The 12,975-nt window shown below is 48.0% G+C and overlaps 1 protein-coding gene across 1 annotated transcript; it reads left to right on the top strand.

Moving 5' to 3' along the window:
* Positions 1-9,932: 9,932 nt before the first annotated feature.
* LOC138472202 (UDP-GlcNAc:betaGal beta-1,3-N-acetylglucosaminyltransferase 7-like) lies at positions 9,933-12,004 on the top strand. Its single transcript, XM_069610251.1, has one exon. The coding sequence runs from the start codon at positions 10,616-10,618 to the stop codon at positions 11,849-11,851; it is 1,236 nt and encodes a 411-aa protein (XP_069466352.1). The 5' UTR covers positions 9,933-10,615; the 3' UTR covers positions 11,852-12,004.
* Positions 12,005-12,975: the final 971 nt, after the last annotated feature.

Genomic DNA, 12,975 nt, shown 5'->3' on the forward strand with positions numbered 1-12,975 from the left:
AGCCCTTTCTCTGTGTTGCTGTATTTTTCTTCCTCTGCTCCTGAGTCCATTCATTTTTTGACTTACAGCCGCTGTTTGCATTCCATTCCCTGTCTTCTAGTTGCTCCCTATCTCTGTAGGATTGGGAATATCTCCCAGACTCATAGGATCTGGACTCCACTCGCCTAGTCCACAGCGAACTCTCCAGGTCACTTTCCCTGTTGTCACTTTTAGGCCCAGGATAAAACATAGTTTCTTCATCCCTCCTTTCAGGAAGTCTAGGGAAAGTCACCCCTTCCCCTGAATGCATGGAGGTTTTTGATATGCGCTTCCTAGACTGAAGCTCTGCTTTTTCTCCTCCAGCAAAGTGGGCTAGGCGATCTCTTTGTAATCTCATTTTTAGCTAATCTAACTCCCTAATGTTCTCATCATAGGAGTTTTCATGGACTGAAGCTCTAACAACATTCGTTTTAGTCTCCAGGACATGCTGGTCTGGCCCCCTTCCCCTTCTGTGTGGTAGAGATGGATACTAATCAATATCAGAAAATGGCTGGCCTTCTGGATCAGTTTGACTAGGCCTTGGTAAGTCAAATTGCCTAATGTTCCCCTGTCTTTGTAGGTGGGATACATGAGGTCAGTTCCCATTTGTACATGGGAAATTGTGGATACTTGGCCTGAGGTCCCTGGTGGGAGGTGCGTCTCTCCTTGATCAAAGGGCACTTTCCCATACCCTGATTGGTCAGGGTGCCTCAGGGCCTGTTTATATTTCTCCATTTCCTTTACGAGACTCTCACACCTGCTGTTCTCTGTGCCTATTTCCTGGTGGTATTCAGAGAGCTGGCTTTTTAACTCTGACACCAAGGCCTGACTGCTCTGGGCCACTTATCAACCCTTCATTTCCCTTACTTCCTCCTGGAATGTTTTATCTTATCTTTGGGAGTCATTCATTATGCTTGCATATTCCTGGTACTTGTCTTTCAAGAAACTAATCTCTTCCTCGAACGCGTGACTACAATTCGCTGCCTGTGACAGGCCAGCTTCTGCTTGCTTCACATGCTCCACAAGCTCCATGTTCTCTTCCTGAATTTCTGTCATTTCCTGAGAGACGACTGACCATTTTCTGCATCTATTTTTAGTTTTAATGCATCTTGGTCTTTCCTCAGTTGTAATTTCTGTTACTTCAGAATATTTAAATCTTTAAGAATGTTATCAGACCCCTGTTGCGAGTCCATCTCTTTGATGAACTGAACTGATTGTTTTCACTTTCTAATTCCTGGATTTGTTGCTTGAGGGCCATAATGTCATCTCAGAGCCCTCTATATATTTTTCAATGGAAAATGACACTGGGTTTAACTTTTGCAAAGTTCTTCTCTCACAAACACCAAAAGCCCAGGCATCAGTTATATGCAGCAACCCTCGGTTGAAAGGCCAGGTCTAAGGAGTGGGGACAGTTTGGGTATTTTGTTTTGGGCCAAGGACACCCCTTTGTTTAAATACAATGTTTAAGGAGGGGTGACAATTGGGAATTTCATTTTGGGACAAAAGCACCTTTTGTTGAAAGTCAGGATTTTGGGAAGTGGTATCAGTTGGGAATTTTGTTTTTTGGACAAACACCTTTTTGTTTTAAAGGCAAGGTTTGGCAATGGTGACAATTATACATTTTATTTTGTGGCAAGGACACCCCTGTTCATTAGAGAAATCTGGGGTGGACAGAAAAAATGAAGGCACCCAATTACGTTACGTGACTATAACTTAATTTCTCCTGGGAAAGAGGATGGAGGTTTCAAACTCCTCCAAGCTCCCCCCTGCATCAATCTATTTGGGAGTTAATTAAATTAATATTCAGTCAAATATGCTAAAAGTCTACACAATTTCCTCCCCACTCACTATGAAGGGAAGATATGAAGGCAGGCAGATCCACACACCCACACACACTTGGTTTCAAATGGAACAATTCTACTTACATTGGACCTCTGTTTGGGGCAATCAGGAAAGACAGCCATACTCCTCTGTGGGAACAGCACAGGTCCGGGAAAATGCTGCTGTCAAAGATAGTCCCAGCATCCATCCCTCATATGACTCTCGTTAAGAACAGGGCCCAGTCAGCTTTTGGCATTCCCAGTTTCTCTGTCCCATGCAATGTTTAAGGCTCCTCTCAATTTTAAGGCATTTCCACCCAAGTATGTCAAGTAGCTGTCACAGGATTCACCCAGGTAGATTATAGGCAAATCCTTGAAGATGTTTTCCATCTCGCCCTCAAGATGGTTTTTGACAGGTTTTTCTCTCCTTGTCTGTCTGTCCCTTCTCCATAAAGCAAGGGCATTTTAATGTGTAAGTACCTCCCATGGAATATTAAGCTCAGAAGGTGTCAACCTATTAGCCTTGAATTTTCATTGGACCGCTGCAGTGCTCTCCCACCCCCTCTCTAGCTATAGGCCCTTGGAGTCCTATGATTGAAGTGAAGAGGTACACATCATGTGCCATTTAGATTTGTATAGCTGTCAGTTTGTTTTTTCACCCAAAAAGTGCCTACTTGGCAAAATTTAGTAATTTACCAATAAATCCATAATATAGAGATATTTCTGTTCACCTAACCATGGAGGATAAGTGGGCCTTAATTTTGTTTCAGCATGTTATTGCACAGCCGCGCTATGGTTTTTTGCTCTTTTCGCAAAAGCTAACATAGTTGAGAATGTGAAACTTCGACCCAGATACATAATTTAATAAGTCATCAGCTCCCCAACTTTCAAATTCAGGACATTTCTGGACAAGCCAGAAACACTGTTTTCGATGTAACTAAAAAAACAAAACACATTGCACTTGAATGAAAGTCACATTAACACCATTGCCTGGAAATTAGCTTCAAAATGGCATATATAACAACCCCGTAAGTATCACCATTCAGTTACTGCATACATTGACATTTGTAATGTAAGTCAATTACCATATATTTATACATATAAGACACAGTTTTGTTTTTGATTCTTGGTCTCATTTCCCTGAAAACACGTGCTCCAATCCGAGGGAATGCATACTGCAGACTATCACAATTCAGTTACTGCATAAAATTACATTTTTAATGTAAGTCAATGACCATATATTTATACATATACGTTAGTTTTCTTTTTGATTCTTGGTCTCATTTTCCTGAAAACACGTGCTCCAAGCCGAGGTAATGCATACTGCAGAGAATGCCTCTCTCTGACCATATGGTCACATTCCTGTCACGCAAGAGAGGAATCCTTCTGCTAGGCTTTAAAGCAATGGGCTTCCAGAGGGACAATAGAGCCAGGCAGATATAGCAATGGGGAAGGGACTTGAGAGATCTGCCCAGCCACTATGGGCATGTCTGTCTTGGGACCATCAGGGATTGATATATGGCATCTGAAAACAAAATAGCCTTTGTAATTATTTGTTTTCCCTGTGAAGCATTTTTATTTTAGTAGCTTGCATCTTGCTATCATTGTTCAATGCCTTTCTTACTAATATATTCATTTCAGCAGGAGACCATTTGTCTCCAAGTCTTTATTTACAACTACAAAATGCACACAAGTCTGAACATGGCTTTAATTAAGACTGTGAGTTCCCTTACTTTTCGTGATGCACATCATTTTGATATGTGTAGTACCAATGAAAAATGCTGCATTTCTTTTGGCTTTCAACCAACAGTGTGCCTTTTCCATCTCCACATATTCTTTGTGTCACTGACAGATAGACAGACACTGTGCATTCACTAGGCACATTGGCTGTGTTAATGTTTTAGGCCTGTCATTTTTCCGGTGTGCCTTTCCATCAGACCAATGTATTTCATATTGGAGGCCTAACCTGGCCTTTCAGTTATAACCACAGGGCTATCATTTAACCCCACACTTTCAAATCATTGACATCAGTGTTCTCAACTGAGATTGCTCCCTTTTGCACAATACCCTCTACAACACCCCCTGCCCTTTCATTATAATAATTGAAATCTGTTTGAGAGTCTTTTCAGTGGGGAAAAGAGAAATTTATGCTGAGGAAACAAAAAAGGTTTATGTAAGTCAAGTGGTAAGTAAAAAAGAAATGTAATTGAATGCTGAACGAGGCTACAATTGAAAACTCCAAGAAGACCATTTAAAAGTGGTCTTAAAACAGCTTTATAAATGGCGAGCAAACAGAGGCAGGAAAAACAAGAAAATAACCTTCGGAACTCTGAAATATGGTTTGTTTAATTATAAAAATGGTCACTGCTGTTTAGTTTACTTTACAAAGACTTGCACTAACCAACTTGTAAAACAAAACAAGAAAATAACCGTACAAAGGATCACAAAATGTTTAATTATATAAATGGCCAGCATTAAATAGTATACATTGCGGCCCGCTGGTTTTGCAAAGATCGATTAACACTCAACACAATCTCTGGTTAGGCCCTTCAATTATAGAAGTGCTGGTAATAACTTGACATAGGGCCTCATTACGACCCTGGCGGTGAGTGAAAAACGATGCCGGTGAAGGATTACCGGCATCGCTTACCGCTAGGTCCGATTACGATCCGAGTAAGTGCAATTAGCGGCACTGTAGTTAACGGTGCCGCTAACAGCACCTAGGGCGCGGGCATGCGACCCCCCATGCCGGAAATAGCGGCATGGCGTAAATTGGGGAACATCACGAGTCAAGCGGACATGCTCTTAACGCCCTTGCGAAGGCCGTAAAGTACCTTACCGCCATGGTGCAAATACCGCCATCGCGGACCAACCGTAAATGGCCATGTGCAGTGTTCCCAGCTGCCACAGGTGCACCCAATCAGCACAGGTGGAGGCAATACAGACTCACCAAGTACAAAAAGAGCACACCCCACCCCTTCCCACACCCAGTCACACTCCACAATGATTCCAATAGGACTAGCAATGTTGGGGCTGGAGGACCTGATTGCAATGCAAGTGCTACAACAACAACAACAACAACAACAACAGGCAGCACAGAGGAGATGCAGGAGGAGAAGGAGGGCAAGGCAGGGCCAGCAAGCCCCACCAGCACAGCCAATGCCACCACGCAGGCAGCCTCCAATCCCACGCATCAGAGCCAGTCCATTCAACCTCACCGCTGAGCAGATCCACACCTTGTACCGTGTGGACCGGGACACCATCACCACCATCGTGGACATGATACACAACGACATCGTCAGCATGATTGAAACACCCACTGCCACCCCCCCCCTACTGGAGGTAGTGTCCGTGCTCCACTTCCTGGCCACAGGCACCTACCAGCACACAGTGGGGCACTTGCATGGCATTTCACAACCATTATTCTCACGTACGCTGATCCAAGTGCTCGATGCCCTCCTCAAGCACACAGACGACCACATTTCCTTACCACGGTCTGCCCAGAAGATCGCAAACACCAAAGTGGGTTTCCATGCACTCGCCGGCATACCTGGTTTCATTGGTGCCATCGACTGCACCCATGTGGCATTGGTGGTCCCACATGCCATTGAGGTAGCGTACCACAACCGTAAGCTATTCCACTCAATCAACGTGCAAATGGTATGTGACTCCAAAAGGATCATCACACATTGTTGTGCCCGATTCCCTGGATCAACCCATGATGCAATGGTCCTGCGTAACTCCACAATACCACGCTACATGGAGCAACATGCGGGGCCAAGATCCTGGCTACTCGGTGAGTCTCATGTCATGGCCATGGAAATGTGAAGTGGGTAGGTGATTTACGTACCAATGCATACTTTACCTGGCTGAAAGGGGGGTAGAGATGCATACTTTACCTGGCTGAAAGGGGGGGGAGATGCATACTTTACCTGGCTGAAAGGGGGGGGGATGAATACTTTACCTGGCTGAAAGGGGAGGTGGAGAGATGCATACTTTACCTGGCTGAAAGGGGGGGGGGAGATGCATACTTTACCTGGCTGCGAGTACCATAGGCAATGGAGCCAGCTCATACCCTGAAGCAGCCCAAACTTTAGATGACACCTGAACACATAATGCCCGATGTAAGCAGCCCTACCATGTGAATGAAGGTGTGTCCGAACCATGACACAACCATCTGCAAGTGCACTGTACTGATTCGGACCCCATCCACCTCAAAGAAATGCACCTACATGCACTGACTTCAGCCAATACACGGCACCAAACACCATCAACTGAAAGGCCAGTCCCCCATAACTGTGCACAAAGGAGGCACATGACGGACATAAACATCAATACACCACTACACAGAGACAGAGGCCAAAATAAATTGCATAGCAACATTTGTAGTGCTCAGTGAGGTCATCATGAGGCTGACAGCAATGTTGCCATGATGAGAGCATTGATATCACTGGACATCTGCCAGATCACCAAAACAACCGCTATGGACTAACACAGTGGATCGGCACTCACAAGGCACTGACCCCCCTGCATACACTGGTTGATGGCCTGCAAAACAGTCCATGAGAGGAATACACATATACCGGTCACATAGTGTGACTCCATTCGTGCATGTAAATGTGGTACAAAGTAAGAGATGAATGCATGCCATGCTGGCACGTCATGATTTGAAGTTTGATGTCATGACTGACACATACATTGTTGCCCACATACAGGTGATGTAGGCTATCCCTTGAAGAGGTGGCTCCTTACCCCAGTCCGGAACCCAAAGGACCAGCACGAGGAGGACTATAATCGTGAACATACACGAACCCGTGTGGTGATTGAGCAGACATTTGGCCTCTTGAAGGCACGGTTTCGCTGCCTCAGCAGGTCTGGTGGGGCACTCCTGTACCGACATGAGAAGGTGGCGAAGATCGTCATGGCATGTGTAATGCTACACAATATGTGCATCAGACGAAATGTGCCCCTGCCCACTGACGCTGAACTGCAACCACCTGACAATGACGATGAGGTGGGTGCAGATGGGGCAGAACCGCGATGCACAGGAGGGACGTGCCATGCGTCAAACTCTCATTAACCAATGCTTCTAGCACACACGGATGGTGTGTGTCACATGGAGATGGCACTTGGGGCACTGTGTGTGTCTGGGACATGCACACTGTGGGCTGTTCACCAATAAAGCACACATACGCAATGAGCAATGTCCACACATGTGATTTGTGCACAAGCAAAAAGTGTATTGAAAATGTGATTTGAATTAACACACCCACTCCCCCCTCAACTCCCCAACACACCCACTCCCCCCCCTCAACTCACCAACACACCCACTCCCCCCTCCCCCCTCAACTCCCCAACACACCCACTCCCCCCTCAACTCCCCGCAAAAGTGTGTGGATGCCTGTGGTGACGTGCATAATGTGTGATTGTTCCACTGGGCGGCCTCTATTGGCAGCCCCCTCTCCCGGCCCCCGGGGCACCCCCGCCTGAACTCCGCAGGTTCCTGCCCGATCTGCGGACGGGGCTGCTTGGGGTCGAACTGGCAGCAGAGGAGGTACTTGACTGTTCACGAGGACGCATGTCCCTCATTGTTTGAACGAGCTCCGAGAGCACGTGCCGCACCGCGGCGAGTTCTGCACAGATATCCTTGGTGGAGGATTGTATGGCTGCCTTCACAGTATCTGCACATTGGTGGCATTTCTGCCCTTGCACCTCCACATTCGGCCACATGCTGAGTCAGGAGTGAGGACAGTTGGTGTTGGCGTGTGATGATTTGGTCCAGCAACTCTTGGTTTTTTTGGGCAATGGATATTGCCAGTGGCGTGTCGATAGTGCTGCTCCCCTCCTGCACATCTTCCACTGGGCATTGAGTGGCTGGCCATGAGTCATCAGGGGATTGCCCCTGTGTGCCATCATCATGCTGGCTGCATGGGGACAGGTAAGGGGAATGAGGGTGGGCAGTGGGAGGACATACTACAACATCAGCATCCTCCACATCACTATCCGAACTAGCTGCAATGGCAGCAGTCTCCCCAATCGTGCCGCTTCCTGCAGACACAGTCCCTTCAGTGGGCACCACTTGATGGATGTCTGCTGCTAGTGGTACCGTGGTGCTTGCCTTGGTGATTATCATTGCCCTGGCCTGTGTTGTGCCTGTAGATTTTGGCTTCTGTGGGGGTTTGTTTTGTCCAGCAGAGGTGGAGGGTTGGTGTGGTGGTACTTCGGGCCTGGCCTTCTTGGCAGGTGTGGTGCCAGTGTCTTCATCGCCAAGGTCTGAATGAGAGCCTGTGGTGGAGCAAAGGAGGGAAAGTGTTATTGATGGGTCTGCGGACATTGAGCAGGCATTGTGATGACTGCCATCATTTTGATAACTAGATGGTGCACATTGGAGGCAGTGACATACAGGTTGTCTCCCTTTTGGGTGGAAGAAGCATGGAGGAATGTGGGTGCCTACAGTAAGGGTGTGCATACTGCATGTGTACAGGGTGGAGGTCAAAAATGCCTGTAGGCAGTCTTCTGATGATGTGTCGCGTTAACCCTATTAGGCAACATTGCGCTTCACATGATTCTGGGCTTCAGTAAGTTTGGCATGGCTTGATTTAAGGCACCTACCTGCGTCACCTGATGTCGGGGCTCCTCTCTCCATTTCTCCGACCCCCTCGATGCGCTCGATGCCAATGGTTGTGGCACATATCTCCTCCCACGGCTGCAATTTTATCGGTGACTCTGCTCCTCCACCAGTTGCCATGCCCAGGTTTCTGTTAGCAGACAGTATACTCCTTACGCGGAGCCGGAGATCGTCCCACCTTTTCCGGCACTGTCTTGGGTTGCGGGGTGTTGTGCCAACTGCACTGACCCGCTGTGCTACTATGGCCCATATGGCCTTCTTCCGTGCTATCGCCGGTCTGGTCATCTCTGTTGAGAATACGACATCGGCGTTTTCCTGTAGGGTTTCGTCCAACATGTTGAGTTCCTCCCTAGTGAAGCGCTCCTGCCGCAGCCGATCGCAACTTTTTTTAACAACTTTCGGCATTCTGACCATGGGTGGATGTAGGGGAAGATTTGTGGCGAGTCTGGGGGTCAGATGTCCACTGGTTGCGGAGGATGGCAACGGATTGTGTTTTTAAAGATGGCCGCTGTGCGCCGTGCTCTTTCCAGTTCCGTTGCGATGACGCAACTTCCGGATCCGCTTATTAAGTTCACCTCTAATATTTGCGGTGATCGCTAATATCGGTGGGAGGGGTGGCGGTAGTGCACCTTGCACGGCATACGATGCCGGTAGGTGCCGTTTTTGGGACGTGCCCGGCATGGCGCTAATTACATTACCGGCATGGTGCAATGCACGTGCCCGAGAGGTCGTAATGTACCGCTTTTAACAGTTTCTGGCCAGCACGGACGCGTTAGTTGCGCCATGCCGGTAATGTCCATTACTAACTGCCAGGGTCGAAATAGTGTGGTTCAAGCAGAGGCAGGAAGGAAAGCAAGGACATGTCCCTATAACCCCTTTTTTGTTCATACTGTTTATTAAACACAGAGGGCAATAGTTAGCTAGACCCTTCAGTTATAGAATGCTCGATATTAAATGGCGCACCTTTTATTTACAGACATGACCCGGGGTAGGAAAAAAATGAGAAAATAACCAGCTGAACCTTTTCAGGGCGTAATTGTTTAGGTATATACATTGTCAGTATCATTTGGAATACTTCAAATAGTGTGATACGGGCAGGGGTAGAAAACAAGATAATGCCCATATTGGCCCTTCATTGCTGTATACAAAAAGTGGCCAGCATTTAGTTGTAGACTTTGCAGATCCAGGCGGAGGTCGATTAAACGCAGGACAACCAGTAAATGGGCGCTTTAAATAAATTATCTAAATTAAATGCTGCGCCTTTTTAACCATATAGATTTGAAACTATTAGGTTTGTGATTCGGAGAAGTGCATAAGTATAGTAACATAACAAAACATAAACACAAACAGTGCCGCCTGACCAATAGAGTCGCTAGGTATGCCCTGGGGAGGGGTTGAGCGCTGCCCGAGACTGCTACGTTAAATTCTGGCGGGGGAGTAGCCCGCCTCCTCCCTTTGCGCCGAGGCAGCTCTGGCGGTCGAACGCAGTCTGCTTTCCGAGCAGAGTACAGCGGGCGGCTGGGCTGGGGTTGCGCTGCTCCTGCTTCTCCCGAGGACCTGCTGGGATTAAGAAGCACAGTCCCACCCCACTGACAGAAACGTGCAGTCTGGTGGCAGCCACGCAGATAGCACGGACTTCCCAGACTGGGTAGCTCTAGTCTCGACAGATTGAAAGAGAGCGCAACTGACTGCGAGCACAGGCAGGCGCAAGGAACCGCCTCGAGAGGACCCCCGCAAATGGACAGCGAAGACATGCCTCGAACTCCTGTATTTACAGGCAAGTGTAAGTTCGCATGAAGTAAGTGTGGGACGCTCTGTTGGCGTTGTCTCGTCAGAGGACCCGCCGGTCTTCCAAAGAATGTCCTGGACGCATTACATTTTGACTGCAATCAGGAATGGCGTAACCGTTAGCAATGGGTGTGCAGAGGCTTTTAGACATTTGTGACCCAGGGCTCCAGGATTGTTTTTGGCGGTAGCTGCCCCCCCACCAGACACTGGCTTTCTTGCCTAATGAAAGGTGCTCCCATCCATCTGGTCCCTGCCGGACATGATGCGCCCTCCAGACCTTGTGAGGTGAAGGTTAGTTGGGGGTGAGGAGCCATGGCCGAGTGACTCCCTGACAGAGTGGAGGACAGCCCACAGAGAAAACATGGAGTTTTGCTTCAAGAGGAGGTGGAGGCTACTGAAGACGTGCCTGAGCATGTCCTTCCTCTTGGCCACCCTCATGACTATCCACAAACTCACTTTGGGAGAGGAAGGTGGAAAAGGAAGGTTAGACTTAAATCTCAAGACCAATGTTCCACGCTATCTAGCCAGACATGTCTCCACCCAACAAATGCTTCCAGGGGCCAACCTCAGTCGGCCAGGACTGGGACCCACAGAGAGGCATCTGCATCTGAACAGGGCAACACAGAAGACCCCCCAGTGGGACATCACAAAAATTAGCTGCCCCGAGAACCAAGCCCTGAGGAAGCAGCCTTGGTTCATGCACCTGGATCGAAGATTCCACCAGTACATGCTGCACCGGCACTGCAGGTACTTCCCCATTCTGCTTAACCACCCCGAGAAGTGCCATGGAGACGTGCACCTACTCATCGTGGTCAAGTCCATCATTGAGCAGTATGACCGGCGGGAGGCCATCCGGAAGACTTGGGGTCGAGAGATGGACAGCGAGGGAAAGAAGATCCGCACCTTGTTCCTCCTGGGCTCCACATCTTCGGGCAAAGACCACAGGAACCTACAGAGACTTATCCAGCAGGAAGACCAGATCCACAGAGATATCCTCCAGTGGGACTTCATGGACACCTTCTTTAACCTGACCCTCAAGGAAGTCAACTTCCTCAAGTGGTTCCACATCTACTGCCCCAGCGTGGAGTTTATCTTCAAGGGGGATGATGACATTTTTGTTCAAACTAGAAATGTTCTGGACTTTCTGGACTTCCAAAAGGAGGAACCCAACCTGGCCAACCTTTTTGTTGGCGACATCATCACCAAAGCAGCACCCATCAGGAACAAGCGTAGTAAGTACTACATCCCACGGGAAGTGTATGCCGGCTCCTACCCATTGTACGCGGGCGGGGGAGGCTTTCTGATGGCGTCCAGCCTAGCCAAGAGACTGCTCCCGGCTTCAGAGAAGATCCAGCTGTTCCCCATTGACGACGTCTTTTTGGGGATGTGCCTGAGAGCAGTTGGGGTTCAACCAAAGGCGCATTCTGGTTTCCGGACCTTTGGGATCAGCCGGAAGAGGTTGAGCCCAATGAATACAGACCCTTGCTTTTACAGGGGGCTCCTGGTGGTCCACAGGCTGAGTGCGGAGGAGCTCATGAAAATGTGGCAGGTAGTCCACAATGGTAAACTCAATTGCACAAAACGGGTGGATGTGTAATGCAGACTTTGCAGCTGTTAAAAGCAATGGCTAAGCAGATACTATTGCAATCAAGCAACATTTATACAGTGTGAATGTGGCCGGCCACATCAAATTGACATTCATATCCATTTACATAGCACACACAATAAACCAAATTGTCACTTGCGCTTACATCTTGAGTGTTAGTATTACTATGCATGAGTGTACCTAAGGTCTCTCTCAATCCAACGGGTCCTTTTGTTTTGGTTTTTCATGCATTGAAAGTCTTAAAACTACCAGTAAAATGTGGTCGTTCAGGAGAGTTTTTTTTTCCCATGTAACACACACTGCGAACTGAATCACGTTTTGGTTGTCGGGAGAAATGTTGTAGTGAATTACTTGTCTGTGAAATGTGCCAGATTGAGAGAGCTGAGACGCAGCTGGTCCCTCATGGTTCTCCCACTGGAGCGCATCCTGTTGACTGTATCGACCTCAAGGGATGAAAGGGTGTTGGCATTTCAACCTGCGACCTACAATTGTCTCTCACACACACACCTCTGCAGCAGATGCCTTAACCCTCCACATGCCGCATTAACTTATGAGTTGAGTTGCCAAAGCTGGCAGATGATTTTGTTTGGGGAAGATAGGAGTCTATGGAAGCCTATGGGCTGGTATGATACTTGGCGTGTGTTTGAACTGACTGTGACTTCCTAGCGGGGTAGAAAGCCTCCCACTTGAGAGTTATGTCTCTAAACTATTCTAAGGATTCGGTTTAATGGCAGGATTCGAATTCGTGGCTATCAGGCTACACAGAGATCTCCAAATCCGTCGCCTTCAGCTACTGGGCTATTTTACTCAGATTGGAACTTGCCGATTGGACGGAGGTCTCTGCTGCTGGTACTGCGCCCACTGAGCTGTGTTTCCAGCTAGCATTTCCAAAAGCAATGACCTTTGAGTAACTGCTACTGTTAGTTATGCCTCTGTTTTTAATGCATGCCCACTACAAATGCAAGGGCTTTTGACCTCTGTGTGAGCAGGACTGAGAGTTCTGTTCTCTCGATGGGGGTCCTGGCCTTTTTTGTTAAGCCTTGTCGCCTTCCTGTGGAGCTCCTCTGCTGGTACCATTGATCCACACATATCCGCGGAGCAGCAGTTTGTCTCTA

The sequence above is a fragment of the Ambystoma mexicanum genome, chromosome 8 (genome assembly GCF_040938575.1).
Source record: "Ambystoma mexicanum isolate Mex_15411 chromosome 8, UKY_AmexF1_1, whole genome shotgun sequence".
NCBI classification, from domain to species: Eukaryota; Metazoa; Chordata; class Amphibia; order Caudata; family Ambystomatidae; genus Ambystoma; species Ambystoma mexicanum.